The 21,104-nt window shown below is 37.2% G+C and overlaps 1 protein-coding gene across 3 annotated transcripts in view; it reads left to right on the forward strand.

The window, feature by feature from the left end:
• The window catches only part of HAT1 (histone acetyltransferase 1), a 59,271-nt gene extending 44,171 nt beyond the window's left edge, over positions 1 to 15,100 (forward strand). For all 3 annotated transcript variants that reach the window (XM_007074574.3, XM_007074575.2, XM_042994705.1), the window contains exons 9-11: positions 687 to 838; positions 3,341 to 3,457; positions 14,649 to 15,100. In XM_007074574.3, coding sequence (XP_007074636.2) covers positions 687 to 838; positions 3,341 to 3,457; positions 14,649 to 14,816 — 437 coding nt within the window. In that variant the 3' untranslated portion in view covers positions 14,817 to 15,100. The remainder of the gene's footprint in view (positions 1 to 686; positions 839 to 3,340; positions 3,458 to 14,648) is intronic.
• Positions 15,101 to 21,104: the final 6,004 nt, after the last annotated feature.

Here is a 21,104-nt window from a genome sequence, read left to right on the forward strand (position 1 = left end):
CAAGAATTTTTTTAAATTAGGGGAAAGAAGTATGGCAGACTGTAAAGGTTATTGGTTTAGGGTAGGGGAGTTATAAATTGAGCTTTAGAAGCTTTAGATATCACTGAATACTTGCTTTTGGAATTGATTATCCAAACTTGAATCTCTTGTTTATACAGCTACTTTAATTGAAAATAAAATTGGGGCGCCTGGGTGGCTCAGTCAGTTAAGTGTCTGACTTCAACTCAGATCATTATCTCAACGCTCGGTTCGTGGGTTCGAGCCCTGCATTGGGCTCTGTGCTGTCAGCTCAGAGCCTGGAGCCTGCTTGGGATTCTGTGTCTCCCTCTCTCTCTGCGCCTCACCTGTTCGCACTCTGTCTCTCTCTCTCTCTCTCTCAAAAATTAATAAACATTAAAAAAAATTTTTTTTAAATAAAAAAACTAAGATGCATAGGATAGCACCCATGAAAAAGTCTACATCTGAAAGGAGTAGCTCTAATTTCACAAATACTATGTAATTTTTTTTGGGAAAGATAATAGTGCCATTGTTTGATTAATAAGGAATAATCCTTTCTCATTATAACTTTTGTCTTGTAAAATTCTTTTAATAATATTTGCTTTTTCTAGCCTAACATGTATATTGAGATCTCAAATGATGAAGGAATTATGTTGGATAAGAGAAATATTATTCTGCCTTTTCTTTAGCGGAAGATCCATCCAAAAGTTACGTGAAATTAAGAGACTTTGTGCTTGTGAAGCTCTGTCAAGATTTGCCCTGTTTTTCCCGGGAAAAGTTGATGCAAGGATTCAATGAAGAGATGGCAATAGAGGCACAACAGAAGTTCAAAATTAATAAGGTATTTTTATTCTGTGGAAGGAAAACATTTCAGTTTGGAAGTTTTCTTTTTTAAGTACAACGTAAACGTTGCAAATGCATTAAGAATACATGTGTGGGAAGTAGCAGTGGTTGAGAGTATAGGCTCTGAAGCCAGATTGCCTGGTTCAGATCTGGGTATAGCACTTGTTCTGTGACTTAGGGCAATTTAATTTCCTCATTAATAGAATGGGAAGATAGTTGATTTTATGGCTTATTAAGTGTAACAAGCAGAAAAGAATGGATAGTATGATCTTTTGCTTTTTAAGAAAATGTTTCAAATGATAAAATAGTTAATACTTCTGGAGATGGTATTGGTGGGGGGAAGGGCTGGAGTAAAACACTTAACTTTTACTTTATATACATCTGTATATTTGAATTTTAAAGTAGTAAATATCCTAAAATAGGTACAGAAGAAATAATCTGGGAGTTCAGAGGAGGGAGTTTAGTTTCTTATATTTATATATGCAGGGGAGTCAGAGTTTTTCATGGGAGGGAGATGCATCTGATCTAAGCTTTGAAGAATGGGTAGGATTTGGATTATGAAGGTATGTGAGATGAAGGGTATTCCAATAAGGACTAGTATGTGATATTGTTGACTTGGGAGATCTCATCTAACTCTCCAATGTAGATTTTCCTTCTGAACTCCAACACTGTATATAAAAAGGTTCCTGATCACTGATCTTCAACAGCTTAATTTGAACTGAAACTTTCCATTTTCTCCTACCTTAAAACACTTTAGTGGCTTCCTAGTTTTAAGATAAATAAATATTTTAGAAATATTTGGTATGTCCAGACTGTATTAAACCTTTAGAGAATTTATTCAATAGCTCAGCTTTTAAAAGAAAGAGAATACAAACACCTTTTTTCCTTTAAGAAAAATAATTTAAAACTTAGTATGGCACATAGAGCCAGTCATAATGTGGACCCTGCCAACCTTGGTAGACTCATTTTCCTACCACTTTCCTGCAAGCTGTGGCATTATTAAACCTCTTGCTATTTCCCAACTGTGCTACATCTTTCTTCTTTTGAAGTCTGTTTAACTATTCCCTTTGCCCTTGATACCCCCTTTTCTTGTTCCTCCATCTTTGCCTTGCCAGGTGTTACTCATTTTTCAGGCTCAGCTCAGGTGTCCCTTCTGGAATGTTCAGACATCATCTTCCCAATCTACCTATACTTCACCCCTCCCCTGTCTTCAATAAATATATGTGAAACAACACAAACAGAAAAACTATGGGCTACTCTTTTGGCTTCAGTGATACCAAAACTACTTTTGGTATCAAAAGCTTGATTTTCCTAATATTTCTTTGTTTTTGTCTTCTCCCTGCCCTTTAATTGTCACTGTACTACAGGGTTCTGACATCTCCCTCTTCACTGTTTATGCTTTCCTAACCAATCACGGTTTTAACTCTTGCCTGTGTACTGATACTGCTTAAATCCTCACTCTTTTAAACTAGAATTTTGTTTAGGTTTATATGTTCTCCTGCCTCCTGACTCTCTCCTAGGCTGTGAAAACTCTATCATCCCACATGCTTCTCCACACCCAGTCTTTCCTCTTCTTCTAGAATCTTTGTTCCTGTAGTATTCTTACTTGTGCTGTCTTAGTTCATGCCTTCATCATTTTTGCCTGATTTAATAGCTCAGCTTCCTAATTGGTTTTCCTACCCTTTTTGCTACCATTTCTATGTAGCTGAGAGAATACTTTTCTTAAAACTCATATTTGTGCACTTTGTTCATGCCACTTAAAATCTGTCACCTGCTAGATAAAAGCCAGTGTGTAAAAGCCCAGTGATAAAAACACAGTGTGTAAGCCTCTATGTAAACACACTTCTGCTGTATCCTCACTTTACTTCTACTCACTGCTTTTCATTTTGTGCTCCAGCAACGTCAGGCTGCTTCAGTCCTGCATGTGTGTTGCATGTGTGCACTTGTATACACACAGTGCCCTCCCTTCTTTCTAGAATGGCATGGTCCCTTCCCTTGAAGATTTAGCTCAGGTTTTGGGGCTCCTGGGTGGCTCAGTCAGATAAGCATTCAACTTTGGCTGTGCTGACAGCTCAGAGCCTAGAGCCTGCTTCAGATTTTGTGTCTCCCCCCTTTCTGCCCCTCCCCCACTCATTCCCTCTCTCTGTCTCTCTCTCTCTCTCTCTCAAAAATAAATAAACATTAAAAAAAAGAAAAAAAAGATTCAGCTCAGGTTTTGTTTCCCCAGGTTTTGTTTCTAGCGTTTATCCCATTCCCAGGCTACACTACCATAATACCCTATGCATATTTCCATCATTAAATTAACCACTCTTCAATCATTTGTGTTATTCATTAGGCTGCTACCTCCTTGAAGACAGAAACTATCTTTTATTGTTTTTCGTCTGGTACCTAGCACAATTTCTGGCCCATAGGAGATATTCAGTATATCCTGTGTTCTTTTGGAAAAGTGTCACTATTTTGTGATTTGAAAGTGTTCATGTTTTTCTTTTGTTTCATTAAGCAACATGCTAGACGAGTTTATGAAATTCTTCGACTACTGGTAACTGACATGAGTGATGCTGAACAGTACAGAAGCTATAGACTGGACATTAAAAGAAGACTAATTAGCCCATATAAGGTAGGACTTTGTAGAGTCTTAAAGATTGTATTCTTGTCATTGTTTAAAAGTGGAGAAGAGAGGCACCTGGCTGGCTCATTTGGTAGAGCATGCAACTTGATCTTGGGGTTGTGAGTTTGAGCCCCACGTTGCAGGTAGAGTTTACTTAAAAATAAATAAGTAAGTAATAAAATAAAAGAAGAAAGTGTAGCAATTGCCATTGTATGGGAGAGTTCAAATCATTTTCCTAAATTATACTTTTACAAAAGTGAATACATTCTTCCAATTGGTTATAAGAAGTCTTGCTGTCATAATTTTCCAGTGTAAGCTATAAATCTCTTTTCATTCACTTAAAAACTAATTCTAAGAATAGTTTATTCATGGTTACTTTTTATTTCATTTGTTTGCCCTCTTTTAAAAATGTGAATGCCCAAACTTTTCCTTAGTAAATTATTTTGTTAGTTTTTTCTGAGTCTCTAGTTTCCTAGTTGTCATATATATTATGTTTGCCTTTGCTGCCTTCTTCCTAAATATGCCCTTGGTTGTCATTTTTAACATCTATACTTTACCATAGCTGAAACTGCAACATAATACTGTTTACTTCTTTTTTTTTTAATATTCTTTCTTCTTGTTTCCTACCCCCACCCCATATTTTTCATATCCCATATTTTCCTCTCAGAAATTTCCCCTCCTAGATCAGGTTTGTGCTGATCATCATGTGGCCATTATTACGGTAGATATTGTCCATGCCACCCTCTGTGAATGGGGATTTGCTATGATAGCTGCAGCTGTGCAGTAAGCTGATTGGGGAGAATATTTCTTAATTTGTTCTATAAATAATATCTGACATGTGGTTGCTACAGTTGTATACATTATACCTGTAGGCCTGTACAATACAGAAGCTGAGAACATAATAAATGATAAATCCAAAAGTTTTCTGTCTTATGGACTTCTGTCTGCCTATAAATAGGTTGTAATACATTGCACTGTTCTCTCTTCCCCAAAATTGTTCAAAGTTGCATTTTATTCTTTGATGTTTATCAATTCAGAAACATCAGACAATTGGTAAAGATGGTGCTTTCCAAAGGTTTTGAGTTTCAAAGTAACATTAGTTTGTCAACTAGAAAAAAAAAATTTAAGTGTTTATTTTTGAGAGAGAAAGAGAGTAGGCATGCAAGTGGGAGAGGGGCGGGGAGGTGGGCAGAGGATCTGAAGCAGGCTTCTCACTGATAGCAGAGAGCCCAATGTAGGGCTCAAACCTGAGAACTGTGAGATTATGACCTGAGCCAAAGTTGGACGCTTAACCAATTGAGGCGCCACTAGAAAATTTATGGGAAATTTGGGCATATAGAACAGTATAAATAGATGTGATCATAGCAACATCAGAGTATAGGGACACCTCAGAGATACTGCAGGTTCAGTTCCAAACAGCTGCAATACAGTGAATATTGCAATAAAGCAATTCAAGTGAATTTTATGGTTTTCCAGTGCATAAAAAAGTTATGTTTACATTATACTGTATTTTGCTAAGTGTACAATAGCATTATGTTTTTTTTTAACTGTACATACCTTAATTTAAAAACCTTTTATTGCTAAAAATGCTAACCATTATCTGAGCTTTCAGTGAGTCATTATCTTTTTGCTGGTAGAGTGTCTTACCTTGATGTTAATGGCTGCTGTCTGTGATCAGGGTGCTGGTTGCTGAAGGCTGGGGGTGACTGTAGCAGTTTCTTAAAGTAAGACAACTGAAGTTTGTCACATCAGTTGATTCTTTCTCTACAGCGTGTGATGCTATTTGATACCATTTTATTACCTACAGTAGAAATTTTTTCAAAATTGGGAGTCAGTACTCTCAAACTTTGCTACTGCTTTATCAACTAATATTCTAAATTCTTTGTTGTCATTGCAATAATCTTCACAGCGTCTTTATCAGGAGTAGTTTCCATCTCAAGAAACTACTTGTTTTGCTCATCCATAAGAAGCAACTCCTCGTCTGTTCTAGTTTTATCATGAGAATTGCAGCAATTCAGTCACATTTTCAGACTCACTTCTAATTCTGGTTCTCTTGCTATTTCTTCACTGACGTCTTAAATCCCTCAAAGTTAATCCATGTGGGGTGGAATCAGCTTCTTCCACAGTCCTATTAAGGTTGATATTTTGCCTTTTCCCATGAATCACAAGTGTTCTTAACAGCACGTAGAATGGTGAATCCTTTCCAAAGGTTTTCAGTTTACTTTGCCTAGATCTATCAGAGAAGTCATTATCTATGGCAGCGATAGCCTATGAAAGGTGTTTCTTAAATAATAAGACTTGAAGATCAAAATTACTCCTGAGTTCATGGGCTATAGAATGGATATTGTGTTAGCAGACATGAAAACAACATTAATCTTGCTGTACATCTCCACAGAGCTCTTGGGTAACCAGGTGCATTGTCAGTGAGCAGTGATATTTTAAAAGGAATCCTTTTTTCTGAGCAGTAGGTCTCAACAGTGGGCTTAAAATACTCTGTAAATTGTGTTGCAAACTGATGTGCTGTCATCTAGGCTTTGTTGTTCCCGTAGATCTAGCATAGGCAGAGTAAAATTAGCATAATTCTTAAGGGCCCTAGGATATTTGGAATGATCCTTGAGCATTGATTTCAACTTAGTCACCAGCTGCATTAGCCCCTAACAGGGGACATAACCTATCCTTTGGAGCTTTGAAGCCAAGCATCTCCTCCTCTTCCAATAGAAGGCTGTTTTGGGACTCCTGGCTGGCTAGGTCAGAAGGGAATGTGACACTTGACCTCTAGGTTGTGGGTTCGAGCTTCATATTGGGTGTAGAGATTAAATAAGTAAATAAATAAATATACAGACTTAAAAAGAAGGCTATTTTGTCTACATTGAAAATCTGTTGTTTAGTATAGCCACTTTCATTAATTATCTTGGCTAGATCGTCTGGGTGACTTGCATAGCCTCTACATCAGCACTTGCTGCTTCAACCTTGCACTTTTATATTATGGAGATGACTTCTTTCCTTAAACCTCATGAACCAACCTTGGCTAGCTTCTGGTTTTTTGGTTTTTTGGTTTTAATGTTTATTTATTTTTGAGAGAGAGACAGAGCGTGAGCTGGGGAGGGGCAGAGAGAGAGGGAGACACAGAATCTGAAGCAGGCTCCAGACTCTGAGCTGTCAGCACAGAGCCCGACACGGGGCTCGAACTCACAAATCATGAGATCATGACCTAAGCCGAAGCCGGATGTTTAACCGACTGAGCCATGCAGGTGCCCCTCCAGTTTTTCTTCAGCAGCTTCCTCACCTCTCTGGCTTCAGAGAATTGAGGAAAATTAGGGCCTTGGTTTGGATTAGGTTTTGGCTTAAGGGAATGTTGTGGCTGGTTTAATCTTCTACTGAGACCACTATATCTTTCTCCATATCAGCAATAATGCTGTTTTGGTTTCTTATCATATGTGTGTTCACTGGAGTGGCACTTGCAGTTTCCTTCGAGAACTTTGTGTTCACAACTTTGTCTCTTTGGCACAAGAGACTTACTTTTTGGCTTATCTCAGCTTTCAGTATGCCTTCTTACTAAGCTTAATCATTTCTAGCTTTGGTTTAAAGTGAGAGATGTGCAGTTCTTCCTTTCACTTGAACACTTGGAGACCACTGTAGGGTTCATTTCACTATTGGCCTAATTTCAATATTGTTGTGTCTCAAGGAATAGGAAGGCCCAAGGGGATATACCTGGTCAGTGGTACACTCAGAACATACACAACATGGGCCTCCTGGATGACTTGGTCAGTTGGGTATCTGACTTTGGCTCAGGTCATGATCTCACGGTACATGGGTTCAGACCCCGCATCGGGCTCTTTGCTGTTAGCACAGAGCCCACTTTGGATCCTCTGTCTCCCCTTCTCCTCTGCCCTTCCCCCTTTCACACACTCTCTCTCAAAATAAATAAACATTAAAAAAAAAAAAAATACAACGTTAAGTTTACCATCTTATATGGCTCAGTTTGTGGAGCCCCAAAACAATACTAACATCAAAGATCACTGAATATAGATCACCAACACAAATACAATAATAATGTAAAAGTTTGACATATTGTAAGAATTACCAAAATAAGACACAGAGACATGAAATGAACAAATACTGTTAAAGAAATGGTGCCAGTAGACTTGCTTGATGCAGGGTTGCCACAAACCTTCACTTTATAAAAAGAATATCTGCGAAGCACAAAATGAGGTATGTCTGTATTAAAACTATTTTAGTAAAGTAAAATAATTTATTGAATTATGTGTCTCATAATTATTTGATGTTTTACATAGGCAGATGTAGCACATGAGAGATGATGGATTCTAAGTGTAAATAGTCACCAACTCGGGGCGCCTGGGTGGCTCAGTCGGTTAAGCGTCCGACTTCGGCTCAGGTCACGATCTCGCGGTATGTGAGTTCGAGCCCCGCGTCGGGCTCTGTGCTGACTGCTCAGAGCCTGGAGCCTGTTTCAGATTCTGTGTCTCCCTCTCTCTGACCCTCCCCCATTCATGCTCTGTCTCTCTCTGTCTCAAAAATAAATAAATGTTAAAAAAAAACATTAAAAAAAAATAGTCACCAACTCATGCCTAATAGGAATTTCTGTACTTTATAAAAGCAAGTGTTTTTCACCCTTAAAGAATGGTAATGATTTTTTATATTAAGTATCCTCATCTGTCAAACAAGTCATCTATCTGAAAGACAACCGAAAGCGTTATTAAAACTCTTTAGGTTCTCAACACCACTGAGATGAGAGTACCACCATCCTTGCACTAAAGCTCACACAGATTACAAATTCTTCAGATACTTGCTTAAACCATATTTATAGTAATGTACACTTTAATCAGTTCAGTTATCCAGTATTCTGTCCCACTGAGAAAACCAAGAAAGCTTGAGGGTCCCCCTCCCCTCCTTTAGGTTGATAGTCCCAATGTTTGGGATAAGAAACCTACCACAAACTTTAAGAAAGCCTAGAAATGAGTTAAATGTCCTATAGGCATAGAAGAAGTGCTGTTATTTTTTTGTTGATTGTGTGTAGATGATTTTCTTCAGCTTGTGATTGCAGTGTGATATTATGTACTTTGCTGTTATTACGGCATTCTTAAATGTCAAATTATATTTAAGAATAAAGTAAAGTTGCTTAATAATATGGTTTAGAGTTTTTCTTTTTTTTTTTTTTTTTTTATCTTTAAATATATGCCCAATGGGGAAAGTTTGGAGTGTAAAATTTATATGTTTACTTTCAAGTTTTATGAAAAGATTATAATTTTGATTGTCACTAAATTATTCCTGAGATATGAAGTAATTTATTGATTGTTAGCAAAGTACACCAATTCTGTGCTGCCTTTATTTGAGGAATCAAGTTTACCTATCAGTCTAATTTTTTTTTAATGTTTTATTTATTTTTGAGACAGAGCATGAGTGGGGGAGGGGCAGAGAGAGGGAGACACAGAATCTTTGGCAGGCTCCAGGCTCTGAGCTGTTAGCATAGAGTCCGACCCAGGGCTCAAACCCACGAACTGTGAGATCATGACCTGAGCTGGTCAGATACTTAACAAACTGAGTCACCCAGGCACCCCTCAAGTTTACCTATCAGTCTAAACACACTCTCCCCCTAAGAAATTATTTGGATAGCTATTAGAAGTATTTGTGCCTTACTTTAAAAGTTTTAAACACTGATAATTCATTCACATCAATGCCAAAAGAGGGGAAATAACCTATATTAACTAGAGTCATTTTTTTTTTTTTTAAGCATAAAAAGAAACTCCCATCTCTAGTACAGAAATAATTTTCAGGTGTTGAAGAAAAGATACATTTGAACAATTTGGCTAACAAAAGAAAAACTGGTGTACCTGCTTGGTTTTAGCATTAAAGCTTTTTTATATGGTTTCATAGGAGTATTTTAATTCTTAGTTGGTTTGCAAATATAAAATTTCGAATCATTGTTATGTCATTGCATTTAGAATCTAGAAACTCAATTTTGAAGTTTTGTTCTATCTTTTAGAAATTGTGTGATTGTTGACAACTTATTAACACTTGGATGTTAGGCTTCCCTTCCATAAAATGGAAATACCTCCATAGTTAGGAACTGAACAGAAAGAAATGCAGTACAGTGGTGCATGTTTTAAAAGATGTCTTTTGGCAAGTCTTTGGAATTAATGTGCCTCTCTCTGTACTTCACATAAGTGCCTGACTAGTTCAACCAGTGAAAATTAAGGAGCCCTTAGATGTGGTGGCATTTTTGAGATTATACTTGTAACCCCTCTTGGAACCTGTGAAAACTAGACAAGAAGAAAGGATTATTTTCTGGAAATAAATTCATATTCAAGCCAAATGTTAACATAAATAAATTTAAAATAATGCAATCTTCAATTTATCTTGATTAATTAAAAGTTATGAACTGCCAGGGCACCTGGGTGGCTCAGTTGGTTAAGTATCCGATTTCGTCTCAGGTCATGATCTCATTGTTCATGAGTTTGCGCCCAACATCAGGTGAGCTTGAGCCCCACTTGGCCTCTACACTCTCTCTCCTTCTCTCTCTCCTACTCCCTCTGCCCCTCGCTCACTCACACACTCTCCCTCAAAAATAAATGGGGAACAGCTGGGTGGCTCAGTTGGTTAAGCATCTGACTTCAGCTCAGGTCATGATCTCGCGGTTTGTAAATTCAAGCCCCGTGTCAGACTCTGTGCTGATAGCTCAGAGTCTGGAGCCTGCTTTGGAATCTGTGACTCCCTCTCTCTCTGCCCCTCCCCTGCTCACTCTCTGTCTCTCAAAAAATAAATGTTTAAAAAATTTTTAAAAAGTAAATGACTAAATAAAAAAATAATAAATTATGAACTGCCCTAATCTATGAAGGAATTAAGTTTTTGTTTTTAGAGGGAAAAAATTATTCTGAAGCTTATAGAACATCTATTCCAATCTTAAGTTCTACCTTTCATTGTTTCATTTGTTCTCCCAATGTGTGTCACTTTGCTGGATAGACATGTTCTGTAAATTAATTTGGGATTTTTATTTCTTTACCCATTCTTTGAATGTTTATTTTTGAGAGAGTGAGAGAGAGAGAGAGAGAGAGAGAGAGAGAGAATGCAAGTGGGGGAGGAGCAGAGAGGTGGGAGGACAGAGGATCCAAAGCGGGCTCCACACTACAGCAGAGAGCCCGATGCAGGGCTCAGAATTCACAAACCGTAAGATCATGACCTGAGCCAAAGTCGGACGCTTAACTGACCGAACTACCCAGGCCCCCCCTTTTTTACCCATTCTTTGAAAGATTAACTTATAATACACATAGAGTGGAATATATAGTTTAAGGAATATTAAAGGATAATAAATACCTCAATGTAGTTATTTTTTAAATTGAGCCATACCTTACATGTTCATATATAGTTTTTTTCCATGAAGCTATTTATAGGCATTTTTTTTTATTCCTACGTATTTTAGAGCTCTTAAATTCATAGATTTCCATCATGCCAATAAAAATTACAATAGAGATTAATTCTGACATCCATTTAAAAGAAATAGACAAGAAATTGAATGTGGTGAGGAGGGGGGAGATAAATTGGAGATATAAGCTCTCAGATTTTAAAACAGCATAATAATTTAAAACAGTATGTTAGGGCGCCTGGGTGGCTCAGTCCTTTGAGTGTCCAACTCTTGATTTTGGTGCAGGTCATGATCTCAGGGTCCTGGGATTGAGCCCCTGTCAGGCTCTGCTGGGCATGGATAAATTAATTAAGTAATTAAATTACTGGCACATGATTCATTTTATAGGTTACTTAGAACAAAATTTGATAGTCTAGAAATATTTAAGAATTTAATATGATGGTTCTATTATATATAAGAATCTAATATGATTAGAGGTATCTTCAAGCAGTGGGCATCAATTATGAAATAAATAAACATTATAATTGGTTAGCAATTTAGAAAAATAGCTTCTATTCCTATCACACACCATACTAACTTGCTGGTGAATTACCCTTTAGTTCCTGAACTGCTTTCTTAAGTTAAATACTCTTATATAGTATAGTGAATAACTTTTACAGCAGAAACAAAGCATTTCTCATCCAACATGATTGAGGGAGTAAAAAATACACTGTCCTCATGGGTCTTAGGAACAATAAATTTGAATTTTCATCAGTTCTCTAGAATATTCGGAGTGTGGTCGGTAGATCAGTAACATTGACATCACTTAGGAGCTTGTTAGAAATGCAGAATCTTGCCCCATCCCACATCTGCTGAGTCAGAACCTGCATTTTTATTAAGGTCCCCAGGTGGTTTGTGTGCACATTAAAGTTTGAGAAGCACTACTTTAGAGGGGGCATCTTACGCTAATGAAGTTAACTTTTTTTATTTCAGATTATAGTAGCAACAACCTTATTTACTAAAGCCCCACCAATTTAGACCCAGTATCAACCTGTTTTTGTAGTGTCAGAAAGGCTTATCTACAAACTTTATTGTTGTTACCTTGCTTTAAAAACATGTGTTTAGGGGCACCTGGGTGGCTCAGTCGGTTGAGCGGCCGACTTCAACTCAGGTCATGATCTTGCGGTCCGTGAGTTCAAAACCCTGCATCAGGCTCTGTGCTGACAGCTTGGAGCCTAGAGCCTGCTTCGAATTCTGTGTCTCCCTCTCTCTCTGCCCTTTCCTCATTCACACTCTGTCTCTTTCAAAAATGAATAAATGTTAAAAAAAAATTAAAAAATAAATAAAAATAAAAACGTGTTTAGGGGAGCCTGGGTGGCTCAGTCGGTTGGGCAGCTGACTTAGGCTCAGGTCATGATCTTGTGGTATGTGAGTTGGAGCCCTATGTCGGGCTCTGTGCCGATAGCTCAGAGCCTGGAGCCTGCTTCTGAGTCTATATCCCCGCCCCCCCCACCCCGCCCCTACCCCACTCATGCCCTGTCTCACTCTCTCAAAAATAAATGTTAAAAAAAATTTTTTTAATTAAAAACGTGTTTATAGGGGCACCTGGCTGGCTCAGTTGGTAGAGCATGTGACTTTTGATCTCAGGGTCATGAAAGTTGAAGCCCCATGCTGGGTGTAGAGCTTACTTTAAACAAACAAACAAATAAATAAAATGTGTGGTTATAAATTTAGCTGTAGTTTGAGCTTTTTAAGTAGTAATCATGACACATTTGCCTAGTATTCCAAAAATATTAGGGTTCTCTTTAAAGGACATTTATTAGTATTCAGGTTTTTTAAATTTTTTAATTTTTATTATTTTTTTAGAGAGTTCTCTTGAGCAGGGGAGAGGGGCAGAGGGAGGATAGGAGAGAGAGAGAGAGAGAGAGAGACAGAGAGAGAGACTCTTAAGCAGGCTCCACACTCAGCACAGAGCCCTTTGCAGGGCTTGATCCCACAATCCTGGGATCATGATCTGAGCTGGCATCAAGACTCCAGTATTCTCTGGCTCTGCACTGGCAGCTGGGAGCCTGCTTGGGATTCTCTCTCTGTTCCTCCCGTGCTTGCACATGTGCATGTGTGCACACTCTCTCTCTCAAAATAAATGTTTAAAAAAAAATAGAGTCCAATGCTTAACCAGCTGAGCCACCCAGGAGCCCCAGGGCTGTTTGTATTTTTATTTTTTTTAATTGTCCAACCAGATTGTTAGGGTTTGCATTCTGGTTTCTCCTACTACCTCTGTGTCAAGTTATTCAACTCCTGTATCTTGTTTTTCTTCATCTGTGAATTGTAGAAAATTATCTTACAGAGTTGTTAGAATTACATGAGTTAATACATTTGATTTCTGATTTTTTAAAAAAGTTTATTTCAAGAGAGAGAAAGCATGAGTGAGGAAAGAGCAGAGAAAGAGAGAGGGAGAGAGAATCCCAAGCGGACTCCACACTGTCAGCATGGAGCCCAACACAGGGCTCAAACCCACCAACTGTAGATCATGACCTGAGCCGAAATCAAGTTTGACTGAGCCACCCAGGCACCCCTGATCTTTATGTACATAAAGTTAGCTCTTTATTATGTACTCTAGTAAAAGGGGATTAATGTATTAATCTAGAATAGTTTACCCAAAATGTATGAAAGTTTCATGTATTGCAGTGTTGCCACCTATCCAGGAGTCTTGGAGTCATATTTTTTTTAGTTTTTATTTATTTATTTTGATAAAGCATGAGAGCAAGCAGCAGACAGGCAAGGCAGAGAGAGAGAGGAAGGGAGAGAATCCCAAGCAGGCTCTGCGCTGTCATCGCAGAGCCCAATGCAGCGCTTGATCTTGCGAGCCCTGAGATCATGACCTGAGCCAAGATCAAGAGTAGGACACTTAACCGACTGAGTGACCTAGGGGCCCCTTGGAGTCATTCTTAATTCCCCACATCACCCAATATTTTCTTCCCAAATATGCCCTTTCCCCTCCATCTCTGTTCCTATTGACTTGGCCTCTCAAGTGAGAGGATTTCATCATCTCACTTAAATTTTTGCAGTAGCTGTTAACTTAGTCCTCCAGTCCCATCCTCAACATTATTAACACAGTACTGTTCAAACACAGAATCTGGCTTAAAAGTTGTTACTGGCTCCCGACTGGCTCATCATGATGGGTTTCTTCTCAGTAAAATGGGGAGGGTTTAATAAGATAATGTATGTCTGGATAGTAGAGATTCAATAAGTGGTAGTTAATAGTGTCTTCTTAAAATGTGACAGTTTTTGGTTTATCTTTCTGAAACTCAAACAGTTTTGGTTAAAATAATATTGGGCCATAAATACATTGTAAGGAAACTTAGAAATTAATTTAGTGGCAGGAAAAAGGCACTTTGGAATTTAAATTAATGTAATGAATTAATGATTGAATAGTGAAATGAAGAATAATAGCACTTAATCTCAGTTGTCTTTTTTCAGTTAATGTATTTATTTATTAAAGAAATATTTGAGCATCTATACTGGCCAGTTCTTTATTATGCTTTGGAGAGGGGGCTGTTAGTGACATGTATATTTACCATCAGTTGACACAAATTCCAAGTCTTCTAGTTAACTCCATTTAGAAGGTTCATAATTCAGGGCTAACATTATATATATTTTTAAATATAGTAAAAGAGGATTAATATTTACTATAACATTATGATTTTCTTAACAAAAACTATATGGGACAAATTGGCATATTCGTACTATTATTTCTAACAGTAGAGACTTAAAATTCTAAGAATATAAAGAACTATATCTTCTTTCTTAGTCTAACCAATAATTGTATTTGTTGCTTAGAAAAAGCAGAGAGATCTTGCTAAAATGAGAAAATGTCTCCGACCAGAAGAACTGACAAACCAGATGAACCAAATAGAAATAAGCATGCAACATGAACAGCTGGAAGAAAGCTTTCAGGAACTTGTGGAAGATTACCGACGTGTAATTGAACGCCTGGCTCAAGAGTAAAGGTTATTCTGCTGTGTACAGGAAGTTTGCAAATTTCTGTACATTGTGTTGTGGAAAATCTGATGATGACTTTAATCTGAAAATCTTGTAACATTTACTTACATTAAAAGTTATCTATCTTATCTTTAGTTGAATATTTTCTTTCGGAGAGATTGTATATTTTAAAATACTGTTTAGAGTCTATGAGCGAATATTACATTTTAAAAAATATATAGCTTCTGAAATACCACTGCAATTGCTTCCCTTCTTAACAGTATAATAAATGCATAGTTGTAATATGCTAATGTGTGATGATATGATTCTTACTTAGGGTAAATTTTTTCAGTCTTGTTAAAAAACTTGAGGTTTTCACATCATATGATATCCTCTAGGTCTATTCATGTTGTCACAGATCGCTTTTTGGCTTTTATTATCATTCCTCCCATATTTTGCTTCTAAGATTTTACATCTGGCACCTTTAAAACACATTGAAGGCCTAGTAATCTTGTTTTTCCTGGGTGATTTCTCCAAATAGGAAACATTCCTAGTAAGATTTGTTTTGTTCCTCCTCTGTTAACTGCTTCCTGGGGGTAGGTTGGGTAAAAGACAGAAAAGAAACTAGATACAGCCTAAAACCTTGGCATCACATACTAATTGAAGATAATTTAGAAGTTAGCATAAACATAAATAAAATTTTTTAAAAGCATAAATGCTTTATAAAAATGTAAAATAATAAGAAATCAGTTTATAGAAATCAGTTTACACAGCATATATTGAAATATATCTTCTGTGAAAATGAGGTGTGTATCTGTTGTGATTTGTTATAAGGTTATGAAGATGTTGAAGTCCAACGGGGAAAAAAAACCAAAGTAAATTACTATAGTCTTTATTTTTTTTATTAGAGTACAAGTAAATTGCTTGATATAGAATCATTAAAAGTAAAAGCTTGGTGTTTATAACATGTGCTAGTAAGTGAAATATTGTATAACATAACAAATGGGATGTAAATTGCACTTTACCTTTAAAATCTGATTTGTTCAGTGCTTAAGACAAAATCCCAACTTGGACAAGTACTATCTTGTCCTTAGATCAGCTTTCCATTAGGAAAGCCTGTCAAACGTAAGAGAAGCAAAGTAACCAGTACCCTCTGGGCACAAAATAGCTGTGGCCAGCAGCATACCAACAGCACTAAGCCCATCCCCTTAGAATCGGGGTGTTGCAAAAATTTTCGTCTCATCTCAGAAGCCTGTATATAGATACAACTGATTGATTTCTGAGAGTATATACACAATTTGCTATAGATAGAACGAACTAGTTCAGTTAAAATCCTTCCTGAAAATATATGAAAGCAATTTGCTTTTCATCTAAATTTGCAAATTTAAAATTTTTTAATTAAAAATTCAGAATCGAGGGGCACCAGGGTGACTCAGTCAATTAAGCGCCTGACTTTGGTTCAGGTCATGATCTCGCAGTTCTTCAGTTTGAGCCCCACGTCGGGCTCTGTGCTGACAGCTCAGAGCCTGGAGCCTGCTTCAGATTTTGTCTCCCTTTCTCTCTGCCCCTCCCCCACTCGCATGCACGCTCTCTTTCTCTCAAAAAAATGAATAAATATTAAAAAACATTTCTTTTAATTAAAAGAAATTCACAATCAAGGGGCACCTGGGTGGCTCAGTAGGTTAAGTGTCCTACTCTCGTCTTTGGCTCAGGTCATGATCTCACAGTTCCTGGGATGGAGCTGTGCCGGGCTCCACGCTGGCAGTATGGAGCCTGCTTGGGATTCTCTCCTTTTCTGTGTCCCTCCCTCACTTGTGCACATTTTGTCTCTCTCTCTCAAAAATAAATTTAAAAAATGAAAAAAATTCACAATTGATACCTAAAGATGAGCTCTGAGGGGTGGTTGGTGGGGGGGACAGTAAAATCTAAACAAATTATCTTTCAACATACTTTTTTTTTTTTTTTTTAAGTTTATTTTTGAGAGAAACGAGACAGTGTGAGCAGGGGAGGGGCAGAAAGAGAGAGAGAATCCCAAGCAGGCTCCATGATGTCAGTGCAGAGCCCAATGTGGGGCTTGAACTCATGAAAACTGTGAGATCATGACCTGAACTGAAACCAAGAGTCGGATGCTTAACCGATTGAGCCACCCTGGTGCCCTTCAACATACTTTTTATGTAGAAACCAGAAAAATCCAGTGGGATACCAATTTTTTTTTTTTTTAAGCAATGTTCTGTGATCCATTTATGGATAAAAAATCTGGTTTAGCATTAATCTTTGGGACTTGAAAGGATGTACCTTCATTTGGATTTAGAAGAGTGAAAATCTGATAGATCTGTACCTTGTGTAATTAAATACCAGGCTGGGTGTGTAGGACTATGTATGAACCCAACACAGCTACCCTATAGGCCCTAGTGATCACTTTCCACCCTCCAATAGTAGCCTTCACCCCTTTTATCATCCATACATACATCTACTGTATTTACTTGTTGCCTTTATCTCTTTCACTGATCTTCCGCACACCCCCCCATCTCCATCACCCTTAATTTTTTCCCTGTCCTCCAAATTGCATTTTCTGTATATGTAAGAACATGTTTCCTTTCTGACCCATCAGTTTTTTCATCTGTAAAATGAGGTTATACTAGAATTATCTCTAGGTTCCTGCCCTGTTCTAAGATATATGTTTATCCTTTTCATATCTTTTCTTCTCACCCTTACTGCTTTTATACTCAATTGTGAGTGTAGATGTAGTTTATAAAAAATACAACATTTTTGTAAGTCACGCAAAACTCACCGTTTGTATGTGAGTTTATGTGTGAGAGGAGAAACTATGTCTCTGATTGTCTCCAAATAGCTGGGACCTCAGCAGAACCTTGTCTATTCTGAAAATTTATCTCATCCACTGTCATCCTTGCCTACTAGAAGAAAGTGGACAGCAAAGCACCCACTTATCAGAGTGGTGATAAGAGATAAGATAAGAGGTATCAGAGAATGATTAGAATCATAGACCATAGAAGCCAAATGATTTAATTCTTTAAATTCATTCTTAAGCTCTTTTTATTAGAATTTAAAAGTCAGTTTAACAGTATTAAATAGTTGATTAAATAATAAAGTACCCATAATTCTTCCTTCTAAATGAAATTATTTACATTTGTATGTTATTTTTGTGTATACATTGAACAGGGCAGTATTTTTAACATTTCCAGTGTTCAAAATGGGTCTTCTAACAGATGAACAATATTTCATATTGCTGTACCCATAATAAGGTATTTAGGTTTTTTTATTACAACATTCAAATGAACTAATGTCTGTGTATTTATATTTTTGTATCTGTTAAATCATTTCCTTAATATAAATTCCCGGGAAATGCAGTTACTGAATCAAAGGGCAGGAATATCTCTATGGCTTAGCTACATAAACATGCCATGTTTTCCATAATGGCTTGTAAATTACTAACATATGAATGTGTGCACTAGTTTTAACAGAATTTCAATGGCATGGGATGTTGATTTTGTTGTTTCAATAGATATAAAAGCTCAAATTTATATTCCTTTTGGTGAATGGCAAGGCTAAGTATTCTTCCATTTTTTTATGAATTTTTTTCCCTGATAAGAATTATCTGTTTGTTTGTTTATGTCTTTTGGGATCTACACTCTCACTTTATAGATGGATAATAGATCCAGAGGTTCACTTGTGTAAGGTCACGTTACAAATTTGTTGGAAAGCCAGGACTATACTCTAGGCTTCTGACTTCATTTCATCTTCCATTAGGTAGGCCACCAAGTCTTAAGCATGCCAGCTCACTAAGTTCTTTATAAGAGGGGCTTTTTTTCATCACCATCTTGTGACACCATCACTTGTGTGACATTCACCCTAGGCACCAAATACCACAACTGCCCCCTTGTTTTTATAACCGTAGAGAAGCATGTATTAGGAAAAGGATGTTTGATTATAATGACTAAATGGTGCTTCATTTGAGGTATAGCTTGAAGTTCCTCATTTCTTAACATTTTCAACATCTACACCTTTTCTGTATTTCCATATTCTTTTATATCTTTTTATAACACATATTTCATTCTCCTTGGATTATGTGTTATAGTAGGGTTATACAGTGCATTTACTCATTGACTTGGGCTGAGCTGTCATTATGTATATAACAAGTAGTATGCACATAGCACAAAAATGCAAAGGGGCATACAGTGAAAAATCCATCCAGAAACAATTCCTGAATATATACCAGAATATGTATACATATATATATACATACACACACATATACATATATATATGCATATATATATAATCAGATGTATGCATATGCATAGATGAGCACATGTATATATCATATATATATATATATATATATATATATATGGTAACCTACATATTCTTTTTTTTTAACTTTTTAAAAATTTTTCAGACAGACACAGAGTGCAAGCAGGGGAGAGGCAGAGAGGGAGGGAGATACAGAACCCAAAGCAGGTTCCACGGTCTGAGCTGTCAGCACAGAGCCTGACACGGGGCTTGAATTCACAAGCCGTGAGATCATGCCCCGAGCCGAAGCTGGATGCTTAATCGACTGAGCCACTCAGGTGTTCCCTCTAACTTGTTTTTTAAACTTGATATATCTTGGAGATCATTAAAGCTATCTTGTTTAATGGCTGCATAGTATTCCATTGTATGGGTATACTATAAGTTATTCTACCAATCCCGTTATTTAGGTTGTTTCCAATATTTTCCATTACAAACAGTGCTGTAATGCATAGTCCTGTATATGTGCTGTGTGTGTACATGTGCAAGCATACCTGTACCTTGAAGCCCTGGAAATCATGTCCTTTAGTGTGACCTCATTCTTCTAGTGACTATACTACACTTACAAATAAACACAAAATAACACAAGGTTACAGAAACTTGACATTGTACCAATATGGAATAAACTATGCAGACAGGAGCATACTGGACTTCTCCAACTATCCTCATTCATGGCTAGAAATAGGAATTATTTTAAAGTCACAGTGATTTGAATGATTAAGCATATACAGCTGACTTGTTATTCCTCTAGTCTTGCTTAGCTCTTCTCCAACCTTATCCAGAAGAATTGCTCTACAGCAGGGTTTCTCAATCTCAGCACTACTGACAGTTGGGGCCAGACCATTCTTGGTTGTGTGGGGCTGACCTATGCACAGTGAGCCAGTTAACAGCATCCCTGGCTTCCATCCACTAGATGCCATTAGCACTACCCCCATTAACAACCAAATGTGTCTAGACATTACCACATGTCCTCTGGGGAACAAAATCACCCTTGGTTAAGAACCACTGCTACACTGGATGAATATTCATCCACGTTAAGCACTATTATTTATTATGTAACATAGACATTGTACAAAATTCAAAATAAGAGTATTTGATGAGAAGCTGCCCTCCTTTCTACCTCAGCACCCAATTCACTTCTCAGAGGCAGTTACACTTTCCAGTTCCTCTTGTGTCTCTCAGAGTTAATTATCAGTCTGCAAATATCCATAATTTTTTGTTTTAACACAAATGCTGATACACCATATGCAGTACTCAGAGCCTTTTCCAACTAAATTTAGCTCATATTTTTTATTAGTACATATTAGAACAATTTAATTCTAAAACCTTGATTCCGAACAACTGTTTGATATTACATAGTTTGATTTCAGTGTGTGTAAACATTTTTTAATGTTTATTTTTGAAAGACAGAGACAGAGTACAAGTGGGAGAGGGGCAGAGAGAGAAAGAGAGACACAGAACCTGAAGCAGGTTCCAGGCTGTGAGCTGTCAGCACAGAGCCTGATGTGGGGCTTGAACCCATGCACCAAGCATGAAATCATGACCTGAGCTGAAGTCAGACACATAACCAACTGAGCCACCGAGGTGCCCCGATTTCAGTGTGTTTAAACCAATCCTATATTAACAGATATTTAGTTTGTTTCCCATCTTCTGCTTTTTTTCTTTAATTTAAGAAATCTAATTCTTACCATAACCAGTAAGGAAATCAAATTAGTAATCAAAATCTCTCAAAAAACAAGAGTCCAGGGCCAGATGGCTTTCCAGGGGAATTCCACCAAACATTTAAGGAAGAGTTAACACCTATTCCCTTGAAGCTGTTCCAAAAAATAGAAATGGAAGGAAAACTTCCAAACTCATTCTATAAAGCCAGCATTACCTTGATTCCAAAACCAGAGACCCTACTAAAAAGGAGAACTATAGACCAATTTCCCTGATGAACACGGATGCAAAAATCCTCAACAAGATATTAGCCAACTGGTTCCAACAATACATTAAAAAAATTATTCA

This window comes from Panthera tigris, chromosome C1 (assembly GCF_018350195.1).
Source record: "Panthera tigris isolate Pti1 chromosome C1, P.tigris_Pti1_mat1.1, whole genome shotgun sequence".
NCBI classification, from domain to species: Eukaryota; Metazoa; Chordata; class Mammalia; order Carnivora; family Felidae; genus Panthera; species Panthera tigris.